The sequence below is a fragment of the Microtus oregoni genome, unplaced genomic scaffold, assembly GCF_018167655.1.
Source record: "Microtus oregoni isolate MIOR12 unplaced genomic scaffold, Mior012 000074F_000, whole genome shotgun sequence".
Lineage (NCBI taxonomy): Eukaryota > Metazoa > Chordata > Mammalia > Rodentia > Cricetidae > Microtus > Microtus oregoni.
This window is the reverse complement of record NW_024543987.1, coordinates 2855835-2880803: the sequence shown is the minus strand read 5'-3', so window position 1 is coordinate 2880803 and position 24969 is coordinate 2855835. Positions and strand designations below refer to the sequence as shown.

At 41.4% G+C, this 24969-nt stretch overlaps 1 protein-coding gene across 2 annotated transcripts in view; it reads right to left on the bottom strand.

Moving 5' to 3' along the window:
* Nucleotides 1–6474: 6474 nt before the first annotated feature.
* LOC121441196 (spermine synthase) overlaps nucleotides 6475–24969 on the bottom strand; it is a 54023-nt gene continuing 35528 nt past the window's right edge. For both annotated transcript variants that reach the window (XM_041642340.1, XM_041642338.1), the window contains exons 5-11: nucleotides 23900–24075; nucleotides 23086–23240; nucleotides 22534–22623; nucleotides 17618–17732; nucleotides 15843–15922; nucleotides 8236–8351; nucleotides 6475–6997 (exon numbers count right to left, since the gene is read on the bottom strand). In XM_041642340.1, the coding sequence (XP_041498274.1) occupies nucleotides 6958–6997; nucleotides 8236–8351; nucleotides 15843–15922; nucleotides 17618–17732; nucleotides 22534–22623; nucleotides 23086–23240; nucleotides 23900–24075 (772 nt within the window). In that variant the 3' untranslated portion in view covers nucleotides 6475–6957. The remainder of the gene's footprint in view (nucleotides 6998–8235; nucleotides 8352–15842; nucleotides 15923–17617; nucleotides 17733–22533; nucleotides 22624–23085; nucleotides 23241–23899; nucleotides 24076–24969) is intronic.

Genomic DNA, 24969 nt, shown 5'->3' with positions numbered 1-24969 from the left:
TCCCTTGGCCGTGAAGTTAAAGGTGTCTGTGTGGGGGCTAGAAACTGAACTAGGGTCCTCTGCAAGAGCAATAATCATGAGGCCAGAGTCAGATACAAAGTACAGACAAAAAAATCAGGATGAGCTATATGACCCTATAGTTGGGTTTGTGGCCTGGCTGGCCTTGAAACCTGAGCCAAGGCAATCTTTCATGTGCTGGTCAGGGAACAAGGGGACACCGGGTGCAGAAAATCCACCCAGTAGCCGGGCAGTGGTGGCGCACGCCTTCAATCCCAGCACTTGGGAGGCAGAGGCAGGCAGATCTCTGTGAGTTCAAGACCAGCCTGGTCTACAAGAGCTAGTTCCAGGACATGCTCCAAAGCCACAGAGAAACCCTGTCTCGAAAAACCAAAAAAAGAAAAAAGAAAGAAAAAGAAAATCCACCCAGTGTGAGTGCAGGATGGAGATACCGAAGGATGAGGCCACTGATGTGAGAAATGGGGTGAAAAGATTTGGTCACAGAAGTGCCCACCTACAGATCCAAAATACCATTCCAGTTCCCTAGCTTATTTTTGTGCACCTTCCCAAGCTTCTGGCCCCCTTAGTTCCATGAAGGAACTAAGAAGGAAGCCAGCGAGGGAAGACTGGGCTTTCAAGTTTCCTGTCACCACATCGGGACTGCACCCTTGCTCAGAGCAGGATACTCTATCCACCTCACACGACAGGTTGTTTACTTGAAGCCCAAACCTGAGGAAGTTCTTCAAGTCAGCCTTCTTCTTCCGTGGTCTACTTAGAAAGAACTTACCCTTTAGAGTGAACACTAATGTCAAAATTATGTCCTATGTGCACTGACCTTTCATCCGCTTCCATCACACTTCTGAGAAAAATGCCCGTGATGAGCGGAATCGGAATCCAGTGCCTGGTGTGGCTATTCCTCCCCACTAAGACACTGTCTCTGCAGCCGTGAAGCACTCCAGCAGCTATGGACAACAGATGACTAGTGTAGACTGTTTAGCATGGTTGTGGCGACAACGTGAAATAAATACTGAATGTGACGGGACCAGGCGAAGCATGAAATACACTGACAGCTTCCCCTAACACTGGGAGCATACAGATGAGAGAGTCAGAGTAGCTAATTAAACTCAGACACACACAGATCAAGGTGATGTCTAAAACACAAAAGGATAATGGAGCTGGAGAGATGGATGAGCAGCTAAGGAATTACTGTCTTCCAGAGGACCTGGATTCCTGCATCCAGGTCAGGATGCTTATAACTGCCTGTAACTCCAATTCCACGGGGTCTGGATGACGCCCTCTGCTGGACCCCACAGGTGTAACACACACACACACACACACACACACACACACAAGAAAAGGAGAGGAAGGGAAGCAGGAAGAAAATGGCTGCTACAGGGATGCCTCAGCAGTTAAAAGCACTTGCTGCTCTTCCAGAAGACCCAAGTTTGGTTTCCAGCATTCACATTAATGAGCCTATAACTAGAGCTCCAGGCTATCTAATGTCTCTGGCCTCCATGGGCACAAATCTTTTTAAAAACAGAGGACATGAAATGTGCTAAAGTTATACATGTAGTCAGAATTACTCAAGCTACAAACATAGCCATTAGCCAAGATGTAAAAACATTATAGAAAAACTCAAAAAAAAAAATAATCCCTAATAAAATTAACTCTAGGGTCAAATCCAAGTCTTCACTCTGTGGGGCTTTCCATCTCTAGGGAAAGGGGTAGAGCAAGTTTCCTATACTCTTTTGGGACACAGGAGGCCTTCAATCAGCAGGCTGGACTGGTCTGCCTCCTTACCCAGGAGAGCCCTCAATTCACTTAGTCTCTTACATTTCTGAGCCAAGTGGCAGAGAGGGGGCCTATTCCCCAGTGCTTCATCATGAAGGCACTGCTCACCGCAATGATCACATAGCTGGTCAGTTTACAGAAAAGTGCCTGCATTAGTGAGCCAGCCTAAACATCCTCAGGACCTCCAGATATACGAGATAAGTATACCTGCCCAGCCACATTAATCATCTCATTTCCCAGTGAAATCACAACCAAGAGGATCCAAAAAGCTTTCCAAAAGCACCGGGCTGTTTTCTTGCTGGTGTTCTATTTCTCGTTTTTGAAATGAGTAAAGCAGATATCAGTGGAATGGCTGCATTAGGTAATTGAGATTTTAAATGGTTTTGGCTGAGGAAAACTGGACTGCCAGAGTTGATTTGCAGTTCTGAGAGAGGGACGAAGGAAGCATGAAGGACAGTGGTTCTTTAATTCTGTTTAATCAGAAATCTTCATGGGTAAACATCTGGATCTCCCTCTCCACTGGTTTCTCACTGAAATTTAGCCTCTCCCTTAAGCATGAATGTAGGTGAGAAACCATGCTATTACTGGTAATTTCTATGACATTGTCAACAAGAGAAATCAACACCTTATCACATTTCAGTACAGATCTTATGTTTATCCTTATTACATCAAAATTATATTACTCAATGCACCACTCTATCCAGCCATGTAACAAGCAATAAATCAACACAAATATCAAACTATAAATTTTTGAAAACTAATATAACCTATTTCCAGCTAATCTTATTTATTTAATATATTTTTCAAGTGTTTCTAAAAAGAGTCTCAGTTTTCACTAGGCAGCTCTCAAAGGAATCTAAGATACAAGAATATTAAGAAATCCTGGCTGGAGGTGGAGAGAGGACTCAGTGATCATGGAATCTGGCTGCTCTTTTAGAGGACTGGAAATTCAATTCCTAACACCCAAGGCAGCTCACAACCAACTTGTAACTGCAGTTCCAGAGGCCCCAACACCATCTTTCTAACCTCCAAGGACACCAAGCACACCAGTGGTGCAGACATATAAGCAGGCAAAATGCCCATATACATAAAAAAAATTAAATCAGTAAGCACTAAGAAAAGAAGCCAGGTGGTGGTGGCGGACACTTTAATCCCAGCACTCGAGAGGCAGAGGCAAGCAGATCTCTGTGAGCTTGAGGCCAGCTGGGTTTACACAGTGAGTTCCAGGACAGCCAGAACTGTAACACAGAGAAACCCTGTCTTAAGAAAAAAGGGAAAAGAGAGGGAGGGAGGGAGGGAGGGAGGGAGGGAGGGAGGGAGGGAGGGAGGGAGGGAGGGAGGGAGAAGGAAAGAAGGAGAGAGGGAAGGATAAAGGGAAGGAAGGGTAGGCAGGCAGAAAGGTCCTCAGAGAAGTCAGTAGTGGCACAGGTACTCAGAAAACTGGAGCAGGAGGTTCAGAAGTGCAGGGCCTCCCTGGGCCATTCAAGGTTCAGCCTGAAAGAACTTAGCAACCACCTTGTCTCAAAATAAAAAGAAAATTAAGGCTATAGCTCGGTGATAGAGTACTTGTCTAGCACACATGAGGACCTAGGTCTAATCACCAGTGCCAATACTAGAATGGGGCAAGGGAGGGGGACATTGTGAGGAATCTTCCACATATTGAGTCCTAAATTTATTATTGAACTCCTAAAAACAGGTCTGGAAGTACATGTCCATAATCCTAGCCCTCAAGAAGTAGAGGTGGAGAATTAGAAGTTTGAGGTTGTCCTCAGGCTACACAGAAAATTTGCCTGGGATATGTAAGACCTGATGCCTGGCTATGGAACCCTCAGGCACATTTTACCCTTGGACTGCTGGCTGGCCCATTAAGTGCTTATCAACATCTCATTCAAACATAGTTTTGAGACTTGGCAAGGTAACAGAAATGGGCATGGTTTATTTAAAAATGTATTAATGTTAGCTATTATTTGGAACAAAGACTCCAGACAGGAGCGATGGCTCATCAGTTAAGAGCACACTCGGTGCTCTTGTGGAGAACCGGGGTTTGGTTTCTAGCATCCATGACAGTACACGGCTACCTGTAACTCCGGGTTCAGAGGATCTGCCTCCCTCTTCTGGCTTCCTCAGGCACTAGGTACATACCTGGTGTACATACACGTAGGCAGGCACTCACATATGCACATGAAAATAAGTAAGGTTTTAAGAGAAGACACTAATGGGCCGGCCAGTAGTGGTGCATGCCTTTAATCCCAGCACTTGGGAGGCAGAGGCAGGCGGATCTCTGTGAGTTTGAGGCCAGCCTGATCTACAAGAACTAGTTCCAAGACAGGCTCCAAAGCTGCAGTGAAACCCTGTCACGAAAAACCAGAGAGAGAGAGGGAGAGAGGACACTGGGCAACTGGGTGATCAAAGGCCAGGTGTTTCTTCAAGGCTGCATAGCAACTCCTACACAATAATGAGGTATCAAACACTGCCAATCAACTGGCTTCTGGAACAGGGTGCACCAAAAAAAAAAAAAAAAAATGCTGTCCCAAGAGGGATGCTATGCCACAGTGAAAATCACCAACTACTGTTGCCTTGTCTGAGCAAGTCTTGCCAGAGAGAAACACTCAGTGGGAATAAAATGCTTAGAAAACAAAGCTGTTGGATGAACATGAGCAGCTCCACTTGTGAGAACAGGATAAAACCAATCCATTTATTGACAGGCAGAAATGCAAACTCGTGTGGCAGAGAAAGAAAGCAAGGACATGACTATTCCAACTACACAGGAAGGAACAGCGCATCTTTCTTATTTTGATATCAACAGTGCTCTAGCCCATTAAAAGCACCACCAACTCAGCTTTCCCCTGGCCCAGTTGGATCAGTTTTATAAATATTCAATCACATTTCCGAGAGAAAGCAGCATTTCATGTCTTAATAAATCAATTCCTATTATCTGCTGTGTTGAATAGAATTTTTAAACACTACCCATATTTGTCTGTCTTTATTAAAAAGCTAGGACATAATATATTCCACTGTTCAAAGAAACTTTTCATGCCACACAACACTAGAGTCGTTAAGAACAATAGCATTGCTGGCTCATCAGCATCTCTTTAAAAGGCAGCCAAAGCAAGGATGGGTTTTAGCTAGTGCACAGGGCTGGGGGTGGGGAGTGTTGCTTCAGTTTGTACGTTTCTCGGTTAAAATAATAAGGGTTCAAAACTGAGATCCTCCTTCAGCAAATACCAAGAAATTAGTCTGAATTCACTTTTATCGTGCAAGATAAATTCAACACTGCTTCCTTTATTTTCTCCCAAACGTATTTTCCAAGTAGCCTTGCATAACCTTATCCTCTTCATTCCTATCACTTGGCTTAGCAGGACCTGAGTCACCAGAAATATGAGTGCATCTGTGGTTGCAGCCTCAAGTTACTCCCCAAGTACCAACCAGGTCATGCTTCGCATTAAAAATATATCCCTGCAGCTGATACGCTTCTTTTCTTTACTCCAATGAAGCAAAAAAATTGAGCTGGGTATGGTGGTACAAGCTCAGTTCTCAGGAGAGTTCCAGGCAAGCTTGGGCTATATAACAAGCTCCAGGTTAGACCAGGCTACATACAGACTGTTACTTTGTCTCAAAAGGAACAGAGAAATGGGGGCAGGGACAATTGGCCCCAAGTAAAATTCTAACTGCAGCAGTACAACCAGTTTCAATCCTCCACAACATAAGTCTTTCCACAAATTACAGAAGCATTTGGGTGGAGAAGTGTCTACTTGTCTGTTTTTAACCTAGCCATGAACAAAAACTATTGTTAAACTCATCTAATTTGAACATGACTCGCAACTCCTTTTATTCTGTATTGTTTCTTCTTTCATAGCAATCCAAAGAACAGCAAAAGTCTGCACCCATTTTAAAGATCATTTGTTCCTGTCTTAGGAAGAACAATGAAGAACGTTCAGTGTTGGCCCTGAATCCATCTCACTAAACATTACATTTCCAATGTTTTACTTACTGTGAAAATACCACAAATGAACCAATTCCATTGATAGAGCATAAATCTTGTACACACAATACGAAAGACAATTCAAATTGGTTGGATTGTTATCCACAATACATACAATACCAAGTTGATATTCACATGCACTTTGGTTTTTTGTTTTGTTTTTGAGACAGGGTTTCCTTGTGTAGCCTTGGCTGTCCTGGAACTCATTCTGTAGACCAGGCTGGCCTCAAACTCAGAGATCCTCTGAGTCCCAGGTGCTGGGATTAAAGGCGTAAGAAACCAGCGCCTGGCCACATGCACTTTCTTAGCAGTTCCTAAATTGTTCTTTTAACCACAGGACTCCAGGAACTCTATCTACTGTGCATCTGCACATCCTGCAGTCTTCTCAGAGTCTCAGAGCAGCTACCCCAAATAAAGATGTTTGTATTTACATGGAATTCATCAGTTAAGAATGGTAACAGAAATAAGGTTTTGACTTCCAACTGTGCAGTCAGGCAAAATCTTCTGCTATTCTCAGGTCACCTTTATAAGGCAGGTGGTAAATAGGCTGTGGCTCACTCCCCACTGTGATACCTGAAGTCACTACTACAGTCCACACAGACATTGACATGCGCACAGTCTAGAATATCCCTTTGTCTAGGCCATCAGAAGTAAGGAAGAGGAGAATGGGCTGAAATAAAGGGACAAAACACATGATAGGTCTCTTTTGTAATTTTAATTGAAGCACTGCTAATCATGTCTTTTGAAAGCACCAAATTTTAAAATCTAAGTCAATTTGGGGGTGGGGGGGGAGAAACACTATCAGGAACTTCTCTCCAGAACAAACAATGATGTTCATTCCTCCACATGTCCAAGTTAAAGTCTACTGAAGCCAAAACTAAAACCCAAACCCCACACAGAGAAAAAAAGATAGATCCTAAAGTCACATTCTAGGGGGTCAGTGCATTCCGCAGTCTTCACTGGGCTGTCTAATTGTCCTTCGGATGACTTTCAAAAATTAACACCCTAGTCGTCAAAATATACATTTTTCCCATTGGCTTTTTTAAATTAAAAATAATAATTAAAAACAAACAAAAAAACACTTGAAGGAATTTATGACCAGTTGCCTGACTTGGTTGATGACATACAGAGCAAATGGAAGTCAGGAAGGCGGCTTGCAGCACACGACATTCAGGGGATGCTCATCTTTAAGGCTTAGCTTTCTTCCAAACAGTGTAAAATACCCACCTGGACCGGGAGTTAAGGAATAAGAAAGGCCATTCAAGCAAGAGCAGGTACCACTTAACATGTGTATATAGGCTGACAAATTGAAAGATGGACAGGGATTTATGGGCGTAGGTTGAACACTGTAGGGATGGGACAAAGGGCTTTTAAACAAGGCACTTTGCAGCATGGGCCAGCCACCATTTGGGACAAAGACTAAGGAGTATACTACTCAGTTCTACTGCTTCTGCTCTGGAGCTCTCCCAAAAGTCTGAAGCATCGGTGTGAGGAGAAGAATGAATAAGGGAAATTGGATGGGAGTAAAGGAAAGGAGAAAACAGCAGGGAAAGGTGGAAGAGTAGAAGAGCAGAAGGACATGGGACTCTAAGACCCAGAGCCTTCTCCCTTATCACCCCTATTCCTCAAAGCACTGAACAGGAAAAAGCCCTTCCTAAAGGGGCAAGGGAGAGTGAAGATGGAGATGCTAAATCTCCACAAGCCACTGAAGGACATGGCTACCCAGCAGAGTATCCCCTCTTTAGACATAGAGGACCTAGGGAAGAAAGTTCTTGCCTCTTACTAGGCATCCAGCTTCCTACCTGCCTGAGCTAAGCGCCACTCCCAGGGCCAGCAGCATTGCAGGGTCTCCCTGATAGCAACTGCCATCATGGAAAAACAAACCTGGACTCAGCTTGCAGCTATGGAAGCTACTGACTGTGGACTATAGTTTACTACAAATATGGCTAGTCTTGCTAGTCAGCTTACTCTGGGCATCCCCCATTTTCCCTTTCATATGCTGAGATTACAGGTGGCCCATTAAGCTTTTATGTGGGCTTCTGGGAAGTCAAACCATTTCTAGAGTTTTGGGTACACATCACTACCCTAGAGGACTGAGGAAGCTGGCCTTTGGGCTCCACCCCTACATTCTATTTGGGGTGATGACAGAAGAACTTGCATATCTAACTAATTCCCAGGTGATATGCCTGGCTACTGTCCGTCTTTGACAGCAATTGTTTCTGCTTTAGATCAGTGGGACTTAATGATTAAAGGCCCCCGGGAAACGATGACAAGGGACGCCCCAGTCTCTAAGATTCAGAAACAAAGCCTACTTTTTCAAGTTCCTAGGAAGAGCCCCCAGTTTGAAACTCAGAGTGTGTACACTACAGAGCTGATTCTGCTTGTTGTTATGATTAACAACAGCAGCACGTGATGGACTTGGATGTTCTGAAAAGGCAGCACATAATGTCTTGGTCAAAGGATACAATTCCAAGTATGAAGGGACACAGACAATCTCTTTTGAGAATTCCACAGGACAATACAGGCGCCCCAGCTGTTCTTCATAGAGTGACAGGGCTTCAGTCAAATTGACACAATTCCCCTAAATCAGAGAGAAAAGGAAACATTGGGATTGCTAAGTCATACTCACTTGAAGGTCTCTAATAAAGGAAGAACAATTGGAGCTTGAGATAAAAGTTCATCTTTAAAAAATGAGATAAGACCTCAATACTTCCACAAATTGCACTGGATTCTATTTATGGGTTCATTAGTCCATTCTCTTTCTACCTCATTTGCGGAGCTATTTCAAATTACTGAAGTATGAAGCAAAGAAAGCAGTGAAGCCAATTTCTCATTAGTGACACAGTTCATTGTATCCACACCACCAAATTTAGCATATTCATCCACATAACCCACTCAAAGTAAACTTTTTGTCAGTAATAGTCACAACTGCATTGAAACTGAATAATCAAAATAATGTTCTTGCTTTCCATGCTGATTTAAACAACAAAAGTCCTGACAGAGAATTGCAGTCATACCTCATCCTTTCCTCAAATTGTGATTTTGAAAGTGTATCATTGCGCGCCAACATGATGTGTGCTGTGTTACTGCATGAGTGTGACAGTCTCAAGATCACATGCTGGAATCAGTTCTCTCCTTCTACCTTTTTCGTGGCTTCTGGGCCTCAAACTCAGGCCGCCAGGTTTCTGTTGCAGGAACAACGTGAGATGAAAACTTCACAAAAGTGGCCTATGCTATCAGAACTTCTGAGAGCAGCCATCCAGCCATGAAAATGGGTTAGAACTATTCCAAGAGACAGCCTTGGTGGTTTTAACTTAGCACATTCACTTAGCACAACGTCATCCTTTAGTGGCAGCCTGTTTAATAACCCATCATCTAGGGTCCTGCAGTGGGATTTAGCCAAAGTGCCCTTCACCAGCATATAATTTGGTTTCAACATCAAGTTCACCATGAGAGCATATAAACACCACACATGTAATTTACAATTCGTAAATAGAAAACACTGTCCGGTTGTTTTTAGAACACATCACCACTGGGGAAGCTATATAGAACGGAAATGCCACCAAGGTGTACAGCTGACTGGTTGTCTGCCATCTTAAAATTGACACCCTGCTCTGTGTTTAAAGAGGACATATGGGAGGGCCGGACCTCCTTACTGAGAATGTGGTACAAAAATTGGAAAGTTTCAATTTGTTCTTTCCCAACATTGTCAAGAAGCAGTTTTTCAAAAGAAAAAGAGAAAGAAGAAACTCCACAAATAGAGACCTACCCAAAAAAGGAACATGATAAATTTCACTTTCCTGTCTACATAAATAGAACATTTTTTTTCTTTTCTTTTTAAGAAAGATACACTGGAGTTCCAAAACAAAACCCAACAGCAAAGAAATAACCATCCATTAGTTCAGTAGCTTTGGTTCTAGAAAATTCTCGATCTCTCATATTAGACTTAATTAACACTTGCTTTTTCAGTTTATAAACTTTTGTATTGTTTACATTTTTAAACTGAAATCAGTTTGTACTATTTTTGTAATATAAATCCTTATCTGAGTGTTTCTTATTAGGTTCAAAATTAAGCAAAACCAGCTGGGTGTGGCGGCACACACCTTAAATCCAAGTACTCAAGAGGCAAAGGCAGGGGATCTCTGAGTTAAAGGCCAGCTAGCCTGCTCCATACAACCAGTTCCAGGCCAGCCAAGGCTGCATAGTGAGGCTCTGGTCTCAAAAGGGGGGCAGTGGGACTAGGACAGTTGATGAGGTGGTTAAGAACACTCACCACTCTTGTACAGGACCCAAGTTCAGTTCTCAGCACCCATGTTTGACGGCTCACAACTGCCTATTAACTCTAGGTCTAGAGTGACCAGATACCTCTAGTTTTCAAGGTCATCTGCATATTCGCATGCACATAGCCCACACATATATACACATCATTAAAAATAACAAATCTTATGCAAGCAAAACTAAACAGTAAAAAAAAAATATCACACTCATGTGAACTACAAAATGTACAAAAATTTTTGAGAATTGACACTAAAGGACAAGAAAGAAAAGATGGCTCAGTGGTTAAGAATACTTACTGCCCATGCAGAGAACCTGAATTCAGATTCCAGTACCCATGTTGGGCAGGCCACAATCACAAGCAAATGTAGCTCCAGGGGATCTGATCTCAGTGGCCTGAGCGAGTATTTGTACTCACACGCACACACACTTTATTCAGTTTTTTTCGTTTTATGAGACAAAGTTTCTCTGTGTAGCACTGGCTATTCTGGAACTCTCTACAAAAACAGACTGGCCTCAGACTCAGAGAGATCGACCTGCTTCTGTCTCCTGAGTGCTGGGATAAAAGGCCTATGCCGGTATGCACAGCTTTAAAAAGTTACAAAGAAAAGCTTACAGTCAAGAGGCTGGAAAGACAACTCGGTGGTGGAAAGCACATAACGGGATTACAGACGTTCAAGAGGTTCAGTTTTCCACACTCGTGTCAGTGGGCTCACGAATTCTCGTGACTCCAACTCCAGGGAATCTTAACACTCTCTTCTGGACTCTGCAGGCACCCATACTTACACACATATAATTTGAAAGATAAAATAAAAATAAATGAAGAAATTTTTCAAATGATGCTAATGATGGATTACTTCGAGAAAGCAGTAAAGCTTTAGCATGGATTACAGATGTCTAAAGGGTGCTGATAATGAACAGTCCAAGCTATGGGAGTGCTCAGGAATTTGCTCCATTTTTCACTGTGGTTTCCATGTGTGTTACATATCCATTTTTATATGTAGCAGCCTGTTTTTTTTTTCTTTTTTGGCTTTTCAAGGCAGGGTTTTGCTGTAGTTTTACAGCCTGTCCTGGAACTAGCTCTTGTAGACCCGAACTCACAGAGATCCGCCTGCCTCTGCATCCCAAGTGCTGGGATTAAAGGCGCGCGCCATCATTTCCCAACTGCCTATTACTTTTTTAAGTAAGTGGTTGGAGACAGAAGATAGATGGTCAAGTCCCAGGGCCTAACTTCTACCCTCAAAAATGCACATTCCTAAGTTCTGTGGCAAGATAGTAAGGCTTCTTTCAAGCACCCAGGATGATGCCAGTGATGTCACAAATTTGCCACTGTGACACGAGCAATGTGTTGGTAGGAGTTTCTGAAAATCATTATATAAAATCCTCATCCCACCATTAACGTTCTCCAGTTTTCTGCTACACACTCCAGCTAAGGGCAGAATCAAGTGTTATCACCTGAGCATGTCAACAGGTAGAAAAAAAATAAGCAGAGTCTAAGGGTACAAGTCAATGGAGGAACTCCTGTCTGTCATTCACCCCAAAAAGAAATCGATGATGATGAGTGAATAAGTCAATGAATGAATGGTGGCGACCACAGCTTCCTGTAAGGCTTATGCCTCTTAAACCAGGTGAATCTTAGTGTGCGGCACATAGACCAACAGAAGAAACAAGCCCAGGACGGCACAAAATGGTATCACTATATTTCCACTCATACTGAATGGGAGGACAGAATGTATGCGGTGATGTCTTTGGGATAATCCTTGGCAAAGAACACAGCCTTGGACTTATAATCTGGAGGTTTAAAAGAGAAACAGTTCACAAAAGCAAGTCCTCAAAGTTACAGTCATTAATTAGTATTTGTACATGCTGCATTCTCGTGGGACATTTCTATTAGTTTCCCACACTAAAGCACCAGTTCCCCTTAGCAAGCAAGCACAAAACTACCATGATGGCGCCTTTTACCTACTCCAAGCTGACTGCTTCACAGAGGATCCATACTTAAATACCCTTCCTTCAGGCTCCCAGGCAGTTGGGATTATGGGCAGATGGCACCCATGACTAGCTTGTTCTCACTCTCTGTACTGGAGCAGAGGAAGCCCTATAGTGTAGTCCTGAAATAGTATTGTTGACATGGGCATGCCTCAGTGTTGGGACTAATGAGGCCTGGCCTTCAGATGCTCTTCCCTCCTAGAAGCTGTGCCTAGCTTAGAGGATCAGAGGATGGGATTTTCACCTGTTGGCCATTGACTGCAGTGTATTTAAGCCTACATGGTGCTAAAAAGGGGGGGTTTTTGGTATCAGTGTTAAAAGGTCTGCGTGTCGGTCGGTCTCTGAGTCTGTATTCTCAACCTCCAGCCCCTTGCCCGAAGCTCGCGAACTGAATTCTAGCGCACAGAGCGCAGACGGGGGGGGGGGGGGGGGGGGGGGGGGGGGCACGGTACACGGCACCTCAGTCCAATGGAATGGAAAAGTCTTCCCCAGCTGGGATTCAAAGAGATGGTAATACCTTCTTTGAGGGTTTTAATGCTATTGATTGATCAGTGTGTTCAAAACTAGCAACAACTTCTTCCCCATAGATGTTCACAACCTGAAACTGCTGGCCTATAGATACTCCTACCAAGACAAGCTAACTTCTTTTCCCTGTGCTGTACATAATAAAACACAGAGGTTCCAGGTTGCTTGTAGTAATTGGCTCAACTCTATCAGAGTGCACACAGCCTACCTGACCCCAGCTTCTCCACGCAGAGGTATCCTGTTCTTTCTTTTCATCATTTTTTTTTCACTACTCTTAGCCGGAGCTCCAGATCCAACCCATGCCGATCCTGGCAAGTCTCTGTTTGGTTATAAGATCCTAGAGCCTCATGTTTCCTCAATTAACCTGCTTGAGACTTTCTTCTAGTTGTGGAAATGTGGAGACAGGGGAATATGATAATCGTGCTCCCAAAAGTCCAACTAACTCAATCTGCATTGCTTTTACAGTACAATCCTTGTGTGAGTCAGTTTCACCATCAACAACCTACATAAAACAGAGGCCTACCAACTTCCTCCGTAAAGGGGCAGAGAGGTCACATTTTCGACAGCACACTGCTCCTGGAGCACAAAACAAATGGCATGGCTGTTTATCAAGAAACTCAAAAAGAGCAGGGAGCCACATCTGGCCTACAGTGTGTAGACACTGGCTTTAAGGTACCATGTGCCCACAGGCTTTACACGCAGTGGGAAGAGAAGGAAAACAGGACAAGCTGGAACTTTAGGTGTCTTGTGTATTCTAAGTTCTTTTATTTATTTATTTATTTATTTATTTATTTATTTATTTATTTATTATGTATACAGTATTGTCAGTATTCTGTTTGCATGTGTGCCTACAGGCCAGAAGAGGGCACCAGATTTCCTTACGGATGGTTGTGAGTCACCATGTGGTTGCTGGGAATTGAACTCAGGACCTTTGGAAGAGCAGTCAGTGCTCTTAACCACTGAGCCATTTCTCCAGCCCCCTCTAAGTTCTTTCCACAGCATTATTCTTCTCAGATCCCATGAAATAGAACAGACTAGAGTTTGCAGATAAGTGCTTTCAAGAAAAAAAAAAAGACTTCTAACTATTCTGGGTATTTAAATACACCAATAATCTTTAAAAGCAGTTCATCAATTGGTATTAACAGTTGTACAGGAATAAGAAGTTCTGCCACGCAATTACACAGTATAAGGTAACTATAGCTAATGATTGTTCCAAGAATCATTGTTCTTGAAAGTTCCAAGAAAGGAAGCTGAACGTTTTCTGCACAAACATGTGATATATGTTAAGAAGATACATGTGCTTAACCTGATTAAAAATTAGACAGTATATACATGCATGTAAACATCACATGGTAACTCTAAATGATCATTTTTATGTTTTTATAGATCAGTCAAAAATAAATTTATGTTAAAAATCTAAACCAGCCTAATTGATGCATCTACAATACAGCTCCTGAACCTAAGGCTCAGGGAGCATCACAGAAACGGTGCAGAAATATTTTAAGAGCCAGAGGAACAAAAAATCTATTGTGACATTGTGTCTGTTAGAAATGCTCTGGAAGGAGCTGGAGAGATGGCTCAGCGGTTAAGAGCATTGCCTGCTCTTCCCAAGGTCCTGAGTTCAATTCCCAGCAACCACATGGTGGCTCACAACCATCTGTAATGAGGTCTGGTGCCCTCTTCTGGCCTGCAAGCATACACGCAGACAGAATATTGTATACATAATAAATAAATATAAAAATTATTTAAAAAAAAGAAATGCTATGGAAGCTATGCCCGTGATACTACAATATTATGGCTGTCAAAATAACATCTGAATGAGGATGACACTAATATACATGTTTCATGGGACCCAACCCTACCTAGACAAAGAACTGCAGGCAACTATGGAATGCTGAAAGCAGGAGAAATAGTCTTCCCCAGGGAAGAGCACACCAGTTGGTTATCTCATACCACATGGTCAGCCCTGAAAACTGTGTGTGTGTGTGTGTGTGTAACATTATACAGACTAAGCAGGTTGTATTTACATATCTATGCACCAGTATATGTGTATCTGTGTGTATGTATGTATCTGACAATTAAAAAAAAGAAGCCATGAATGACAGAAAGCAAGGGGGGATATATGAAAGGGATTTGAAGAAAGGGAAGGGGGAAATGATGTAATTACAGTATGATTTCCAAAAAATATTTACAATAGAATGTACTGGGGCTGTAGAGATGGCTCAGCAGTTAAGCACACTTGCTGCTCTTCCAAGGGACTGGAGCTCAGCTCCCAGTACCTACCTGAGGAATCTTATAAGGCCCTGTAACTCTAGCTCCAGATCTGACACCTCCAGCCTCTACAGCCAGCTGTACTCACATGCATATACCCAGAGACACATGCACATAGATAAAAATAAATCTTTAAAAATAAAAGGAGCATACAGTATTCAGCAAAATTCAAAGATCCACTTTAATAAAATGAATTACTGAGAAATTAATACAATATAAAGTTGGTCACAAGGTCAAGTCTTTTTAGGGGATGGGAATTATGTACACAGGACAAAAGACATAATTCTGCTTAAGATAGTCCATATTAAAAATAATAAAAAATAAAAAGGGTTAGTTAGAGTTTACATGTAATAGGATGAGCAATACTCTCCAGTAAACTCAGAGAATTCCGAGACCAGAGTGCAAGGGTCGAACTTGGTTATTAACTATTTTGTGTACCAAGTAATGAGACTGGATTAACAAGTAGATGCCTTTGTTACTTTTTAGGAAGAAGTGTATTTTCCTATATATACCTATTTTATACAAAACCACAAATTCAAACCTTCTTTAAAGTTAAGAATACCCTCAAGAATGAAAGTTTAAAAAAAAAATTTAATTAAAAAAATTTTTAAATTTTTTTTTTTTAAAGAATGAAAGTAACTACAAAGAAAAAAATCTACTTCTATATGGTGTCTGCAGCTCACACTACAGGTAAAGCTGCTCATCAAGAAGGGTGTGCTGCTAAATGGGCTTTTCCCTAGAGATAGACCTAGAAGATGGGGGACGGGGAAGAAATTGTGGTCTGTGTCTCCACCTGCTGGCGACATTTCATACTACAGCCAGGGCCAACAAAATCAGGATAATATTGTCTTCTGTTAAGTAACATCTCAGGACGACAGATTTTGAACAAGTATAATTCAAATATATTGTTGCTCTCCTGACATATGTAAATTTCAAGAACATGCATTCAAATAGGTAAATATTGACTCTTCTTGAGAGTCACAGGAGTAAGGGTGGGGACTGAGTGGTCTACCTGTGTGAAGTATTTCCCATCCTGTTTCAGAACTTTCATTGACAGGTCAAGAATCAGTCTGAGAAACTCCCATGTGGAATCTGGATATAAAAAAAATAAGTTTTGTAAATATGTTCAAATATTTGTAAATATGTTATCAAATATTCAGTCATAGTTAATAAACAAAAAGGAAGAGACCCCTGTGTGCTGGCACATGCCCATCATCATCCTGGCACTTTGGAGGCAGAGGGAAGATCAGGAGTTAAAGAGCATCTTTGGCTACATAGTAGCTTTTAGGTCAGCCTGCACTACATGAGACTAATTTAAAGACACATATGCTTGAAAGTTTGTTCATGAACAATAATGTACAATCATATAGCTGGTCTGTACAAACACCTACACAAACACCGAGGTCAGGATCAAGTTTGCATCTATTTAAGACAGTCAGTACATCACAATAAAGACTTAGCATAGCATAGCATAGCATAGGGACTGAGAGTGTAGCACAGTAGCAGAGAGTTTGCTCATCCGCAGGAGATCCTGGGTTCCATCCCCAACACCGCTCTCAGATAAAGAACAAAGATTAGACACAAAGGCAGAGCTCAGTCTGAAAAAAAGCTGCTTAAAGAAGGAAGTCAGTAACATTCACTGAGAAGCTGAGGAAATTCCTGGTTGTGGAAGACACAGAATGCTGCAGCCTCCTTAACAGCAATTCATTGCCTACCTGTGTCAGACCTAACCTTGAGAATATTCCAGGAGACCTTTGTTCATAGGTATTAACTTAACAGAGCACACTAGCTTCCACCAATGCCTCACTCAACTAAGAATGTCTTCAGAAAGTTTGGAAACTTCCTCCAGCAGAGGTTACCCTGCTTTGCTGTAACCCACTTCATCTTGCCACCAATGTATTTGAAATATGCCTTGATTTGTGAATTTCTTTTGTTCCACAACTATAAAAACATGAAACTGTTACCACATTGGAACATACTACTTACACTAACCTGAATCCATGTTCCCCAACCATGGTCGCTCATATTTGGTTCCAGAACACTCTTACCCTTTGAGGTATAAGCTGTGTTTTCACATTAGGAAAAGGAAAAAAATGGGAGGCGGGGAGGAGGCGGAAATTTTTTTCAGTAATAATAATAAAAAATCCAGTCACCTTCCCACCATCAATGCTAGTTCAACTGCTTTTAACAACTAAGAGGAGCTAAGAAGATGGCTCAGTGGGAAACGTACTTGCCATACAAGTGTATGAATTTGAGTTTGTCCGCCAGTACCCACACATAAAATGAGCATGGTGGCATGTGCCTCTGCAGTCCCAGTGATGGGGAGAGACAGGATTCCTAGGGCTTGCTGGCCAGCCAGCATTTCCTACTTGATGAAAGTTCTAGGCTCAGCAAGAAACTCTCAAAAAAATAAAGTAGAATGCAATTCAAGAAGATATTCAGTGTTGAGCAATGGTCTTCACACGTGTGTGTGTATGTGTGTGTGTGTGTGTGTGTGTGTGTGCGCGCGCGCACGCGCGCGTCTGTCTGTCTGTCTGTGTGTTGGCATGCACACACGCATACATTTGTGAACATGTACATGTATATAGTTTGAAACACAGCCGTACGGTGGTGGCACACACCTTTAATCCCAGCACTCGGGAGGCAAAGACAGATGGATCTCTGAGTTTGAGGCCAGCCTGGTCTACAAGAGCTCACTCCAGGACAGGCTCCAAAGCTACAGAGAAACTCTGTCTCAAAAAAACAAAAACAAACAAACAAAAAACAAGAGTTCAAAACACAATCTACCTTCTTCTGGAGATGTAGAGATCGGGACAGCTGTCAAATCATTAATCACATAATCGAACTCTCTCCCTTCTTTGGCGTACCTCTTCAGTACTGGAATACAGTCTTCTATGAGGACCTTTCAGAATGAACAAGATTGGATGCATGAGTCAACACAAATGGGTGGCATTGAACACTTATAAATAGGAAATGAAAGCTGGGGATTAAATTCACAGCACCAGCACCAAAGAGACCTTTCATCCCTGTCTGTTAATAGAAAAACAAAGTGTCAACCATATGCCTATATCCTTTCTCATCTGAGTAAACAGTCCCTCTATGGATGCCATTGCTCCCTTCATTAACTGAAACACAATCTCATTTAAAAAGGTTTCTATAGGTTGCGCATAGACCCTTGATAAGAAAAGAGGACAATCAGATGTGGTAGCCCATCCCTTATTAATTCCAATTCTTGGAAGCTAAGACAGAACAAGTGCTACTCCACAGGTTTGAGGACAGCCTGAGTTTTATATTGAGTTCCTGGCAGGAAGGAGAAGGGAAGACTACAGTGTAAGAAGTTAAGTATGGAATTTGATATCTTTGAAGACTTTTACTGTCCTATTGTTTTATAAAACGTAATATACTGCAGAAGTTGCAGTAGGCAAAGGCAGAGAAAATGTGAACACCCAGCTACAGGGAGTTTGAGGCCAGCCTGGACTACGTGAGATTTTTGTCTCAACAAAGAAAAAAAAAAACACTTCAGCTAACTATAATCCACACATTCATCCCATCTGAGAACATGCCTACCATATGTATGAAAGTCAGGATTTGATCCCAGCACCACAAAAAAGTTCATTTGACATCCTCACAATCTGTTTTCTTTTTAAAAAATATTTTTTTATTTATTATGTATACAATATTCTGTCTGTGTGTGTGCCTGCAGACCAGAAGAGGGCACCAGACCTCATTACAGATGGCTGTGAGCCACCATGTGGTTGCTGGGAATTGAATCAGGACCTTTGGAAGAGCAGTCAGTGCTCTTAACCTCTGAGCCATCTCTCCAGCCCCTCTCAATCTGTTTTCTTCACTAAATTTTAACCCATGTAATCATCCCAAAGATAGACAATAAACTACTCTATCTAACTTCAAATGTTCTATTCTTGTCTTCAACAATCCTATATGAAGTCATATTAAACCCCTCACTTCCCAATTTAAAAGCTAAATTTTCCTTTGTATCTTAGTTTCCAAATCTAGGGACTAAGTTTACTGAATCTCTCTTTTCAATGGTTTCTAGGGTTAGCTGATTTAGTTCTCAAGCAAGTGGGTAGTCTAATATGTCAGCATCACTTACTAAATCTTTACCCAAATGAAATGAAATGTATTTTGGGCCTGGCGTGGTGGCACACATCTTTAAATCCCAGCATTATGCAGGAGGCAGAGGCAGGCAGATATATGTAAGTTTGAGACCAACCTAGTCTACATACAAAGCAAATTCCAGGGCTAGACTGTCTGAAAAAATTAAGAGAGAGAAGGAAGAAGGGAGGGAGGGGAAGGGGAAGGGGAAGGGGAAGGGGAAGGGGAAGGGGAAGGGGAAGGGGAAGGGGAAGGGGAAGGGGAAGGGGAAGGGGAAGGGGAAGGGGAAGGGGAAGGGGAAGGGGAAGGGGAAGGGGAAGGGGAAGGGGAAGGGGAAGGGGAAGGGGAAGGGGAAGGGGAAGGGGAAGGGGAAGGGGAAGGGGAAGGGGAAGGGGAAGGGGAAGGGGAAGGGGAAGGGGAAGGGAAGGGAAGGGAAGGGAAGGGAAGGGAAGGGAAGGGAAGGGAAGGGAAGGGAAGGAAAGGAAAGGAAAGGAAAGGAAAGGAAAGGAAAGGAAAGGAAAGGAAAGGAAAGGAAAGGAAAGGAAAGGAAAGGAAAGGAAAGGAAAGGAAAGGAAAGGAATCGAATCCATCTGGGATCATATGTTAGCAGGTTGTTACTTAACACATACTTCAAATAAGTTCAAGTTCCCATGATATCCCTCTTATCTGTCTACACAGTCTGTGTCCAACTTCCTACTTGATTATAGGACTACAGTAAATTAGCAATCAAAACAAGTCTCCTTCCACAATAATTGTTCTCATAAGTTTCCTTGGCTATTTTTAGACATTTACTTTAATAAGAGCAACTTTGAAAACATCAGTTAGCCTCACTCAATTGGTTCTGATGAGAATTAGAAGAACAAATGAGAAGCAATGGAAACTGTTCTGCTATCTATCACCAGGCACAAGATATCCCATGCCATTCCACAGACTCCATTTCATGTCTTTCAGTCAAATCACAAAGCTCACCACAGCCTCATAATACCTCTTGCTAAGTTCATTTAGCAGATTATTTTTACTAGGATTTCCTGCCACACACCTCCCAATTTCCTTTCAGTGTTTTGCATTCAGCAGAAAGAAAAAAATTAAACTTTCCTAAATCACTTAAATCTTTAATCACTGAACCAATTTCTCAGAAGCCCAAGTAATTGTCAAGGTAAATTTCTTGGATTTTTCTAATCATTTTTATTCCATAATTATTTGATTTTATTATTTTTATGACTTCCACCTTACTTATTAGTGGCTTCAAAAAGAAGCATAAACTCAGATACGCAGCATCCATAATTTGGTTCCTATTTCCAATGAAAATGAATTTTTGACACTATAATTTTTACATTATCATTTTCTTATTAAAATTAAATCTCTGATATTTTCTATTATGTTTTGGTGGAATCCCTCTAATGCAATATCTTTATGTGCGTGCATGAGTGCGTGTGTGTGTGTGTGTGTGTGTGTGTGTGTGTGTATCTGTGTGTGTGTGTAAACAAAGAAGACACCTTGTCTGAGTGAGTCCTAGGGATTAAATTGAGGTTGTCAGATTTGGAGACAAGTGACTTTACCCACTAAGCCATTTCAAACAGTCTAATAACAAATTTCTGAAAATTCTCATTTTTAAATTTTTAAAACTAAATTCTATTTCAGTATAACATAGAACTTTTTTAAAAGTCACTAAATTGAACTTTATTTTACTTGATAATTTTGTATGTGTGTACATAAACAGAATGTATACATACACATAGGTAATCCATCCTTAGTTTTCTAGGCATAGTACCTTTAGTTTAGTCAGTATTAAGATTACTGTCATTCTAAAAGAAGTATTTTTTGTTCCTGAAACAAATGTAAACCAGAGTAGTTGTTTAAACATATGTAAAAATCTCTGCCTTTCTGAAAACAGCATTTTAATGGATTGTTGCCTTTGGTAGTGTTCAGGTGGGTCTGTCTTTTCCCAGATAAGGCTCCCACCCTGCTTGAGAGCTTCAGAACCCTTTGCACCAAAAAAAGTCCAGACTCCTCCTAGTGTTCCTTCGGAGACACTGAATACTGCTACCCTAAAGAGCCACTGAATAGAAACAAGATGTGATAAGTGATTTATTAAGTTCCTATACCAGGTGGCTTTAACATTCTTTTGTCAAACAGTCTTTCGATATGTACCAACTAAACACAAAAAAATCCCACAAAGAACAGTCTTTTACCTTTGCTGCACAAATCTGACCACATCTGGCTTACCATCTGTGCCCCGAGGGTCAGATATCCCATTTCAGGGGAATATTGGTTAGTTTCCCATTTTCACCATACCACTACTAGATTGTGTTGTTGCTCTGTTTGTGCTTCTGGTCTTTCCTTAATTTTTACATACAATTCATACAACCAAAAGCAGGGTGACAGGATTCTGCACTCCCTGTACTCTGCACTGATCTAAAGTGACCTCCACAACCTTGAATAAATCCCTTTAAACTTTCTAAGGTTCGGCTCTTCCCAATATAATAGAACAACATCTACAAGTTATGGTGTAGGGATTAAATCCAGCAGGAAAGGGTCTGGTCCATTATTTGTCAGACACGGGTAACTTTGAATTCAGTGTGAAGCAGTTCAATGCTATGCAGAGCTGAATTCTACCATCCCTTTTGAATCTATCCAACAGGATAAGCTAACTGTACTATTTCGTGCCCTGCCCTTTGACCCACAAAACAATCATAACTGTGCTGGGTGGTGGTGACACACGCCTTTAATCTTAACCAGCACTCTGGAGGCAGAGGCAAGCAGATCTCTGTGTGTTTGAGGCCAGCCTGGTCTACAAGAGCTAGTTCCAGGACAGGCTCCAAAGCTACAGAGAAACCCTGTCTCGAAAAAAAAAAATCATAACTGCATTTTAAGGTAGAATTCCTGCCTCAAATTAGCATGCATGTAGTACAAATTCTAATTTAAATGTGCATACATTAGGGAGGGAAGAAGTGCTAGATAATTGACACCTGAAAGTACAGCGCTCATCCAAATTGCTTACCAATCTGGAGGTGCACATTTCAGATGCTATTCAATTAAGTATTTGCTTGGGCATCTTGCTCTAACAAGCCCTCGGGTCTGTGAGAATGAAATATATGCATCCCGACATATCAGAGTGGCTGCTCAACTTTCAAGCACAGTACAAGTTAAGACAGAAACTAATTGCTTATTTGCAACATGCTAATCAACTACACCTACCAATTAAAAATCTGAATTCCTTCTGAAACACCAAGACTTCAAGGTATTATTCAGAGTAGCGACAGAAGGTGGTAGATTTTAAAAGTACATGACATCTATGCCAGGATTAATGTGGGCTGGAGACATCTCTCAGTGGTAGTAGGGACCTAGCATACTGAAGGGCCAAGTTTAATCTCCAATAACATAAAGAAAAGTAACCTGATAGAGTCCACACTGCAGGCTTCTTTCAGTAACTGTACACTCTCTGCTCTCTAAGTATCAATAGATAATATATTTACACAAAGAAAGAAACTATCTTCTTAACCAATTATAATAAAAGGTGCAGGTCCAATTGATCTCTCATGTATTTTTAACTTTAACTTAAAAGTGCATTACCAAGGAAGCACAATTACCTGATAGCAGTCTCCTTTAAGATTGTCTAAGACATCTCCACATGTTCTTCGCATGAATTTCTTACATCCGTCAATCACCATTTGGTCAATGTCCGAAACAGGTTAAGGAGAATTCGAATATATCAAAGAATTCTGAAATAGTAAATCTTCTCTAAAACATAAAGGTTCAGACATCTAAGGATCACACGTTAAAAAGTAGGTATTGTGGTGACTTTATTTTCACACTAAGGAATTCAAGTCCAAAGATGCCAAAGGAAGGAGTCCCAAAAATCATTTACCTTGTTCTGTTTCTGTCTCTCTCATTCTCTCCCCCCTCACTAATTTTTTTATCTTTTAAAAAAATACGTATGAGTGTGCACAGCTGTTATAAACATGCACCACATACATGCCTGGTACCCGGAGGCCAAAAAAAGGCATCAGATATACTGGAACTGGAGTTACAGATAGTTGTTAGTCAGCAAATGGGTGCTTGGAACTGAACCCAGGTCCTCTGTAAGAGCGAGTCCTCTCTCTCCAGGCCCTGAAGTTGTTCTCTTATACAATAAAGGATATCTCTACCATAGTGACCATCTTTGGTTTCAGTTTCACAATTTCACATAATATGCCCCCATCTCCACCTCCCAGGATCAGCACATCTTTGCCAGTGTAATCTTCTTTACCACTGCCCATGATGGCTCGAGTATATGCCACATCACTCTCTGCCAAATCTAGGGAGGAGAAGAGACCCAAATGATCATTCTACCCAAATACACAAACCACCTGACCTGCTGAAATCTAGCTTGCAATGGAAATTTCCCAACTTTCAAAAACTGTCCATAATGTGCAAGTTTGATTTTTTTGATTGAGTAGTTTTCACAATCACATAGGATAAAGAGAACTAAGTTACTTAGACAGAAATACAATATTGAGAGTGAGCTGATATTCTGAGTAATTAAAAGAAATGATACCTTTAAAGATGATAAGATATGCCATCTGGGAGCTACTTTCAAGATAATATGCAGCAGGGCTAGATGAAACAACACTGGCTAACTCATTGGTATTCTCAAAGTTCCATGGAGAGTACCTGTCGGCTCAATGCATGAGTTTGTCTACTTAGATTGGAATTTTTTTCATAATAAAATGCTATTTTTACTCCAGCAACTTGTACTTTCTAACTACTCATCAAAGGAAAATCTATTTCAAGACAAAGTTTACACAAACATCCAGACAACCCATAGGTTCATACAATGTAAGTGAATCTTAAAAGATAGCAGTGTCAGAATTAAGTTCAGACAAATCCAAGACAATGGCATTTTTCAGGAAAGTAGTGGCCGCCCACACACATCAGAACTTTGTTATGCAACCAGGGGGGGAATGGGATACTTACTAACATCACCACTGAGGATGAGAATATTTCCAAACTGCTTTGAGTGTAGGATTTTAATGTTCTGATAAGGTGAATCTTCATCATACACCACTTCATCTATGTCGTACTCAACCAGGCGCCCATCAGCAGTAGGCCAGTATCTGTCAATGGCCCCTCCTCGAACTATGGGTGGTAAACTACAGAGGGAGAGACAGGAATGAGTCTTTGTAGAACACTGCCTTACAAAAGGACTTGGCATGGAGAATATACAAAAGACCATGAGAGACAAGAGAGATGACTTAGTGGTTAAGAGAACGTACAGCTCCTAAACAGACGACCCAAGTTTAGTTCCCAGCTAGTGGCTCCTCACAATTGCCTGGAACTCCAACTCCAGGGGACCTCTGACTGCTACCAGTACCTATACTCTCATGTGCATCCCCATAATTAAAAAGAAAATAAAAGGCAGTCATGTGTTTGTGGCAGACAGCCTCTTTAAAAGTGTAAAACAAATCCAAAGCTTGGATACTTACCTATTCACAATCACAAACTGTACCAAGTTGCAACAATTGCACAAAACTATTTCTTAAAAGAAAAAGAAAGGGAAACATTTCTGGCAGGTTTTAAATTTATTTTTCCTAATGAAAAATTGAAGCAGAAAGTGGGCATGGTAGATATTACACTTTTCAGTACATAACACCAAAGGTCTGCAAAACCACATGGCCATTACTGTAGTTACAAGTTCCATTATCTAGTACAGAATCCACCTTCAAGTATTCTGAGTTGTCCCAATTATGTCCATCATAGTTGTTATGCTTTTGAATAAAGTTTCAAACACTGCGTTTTCTTTTCTTTGTCCTTCTTTGTCTAACCCTCATTTCACTTAGGATATTCTTTCTTATTCTTCTTCTCTATTCCATTTGTCTCCAAAAAGTCCAGATCAAGTATCTGGAAGTCATCCTTCCTGTGGATTTAGCCTGAGATTCTCTTAAATGGAGTCAGGTTGGCAAAGAGCACCCAGGTTTCCAAGCAGGAAACCTGAGTTATAGTGATATCTGCTAAACCTCTCTCTATCTGCAAATGTACCTTTGACA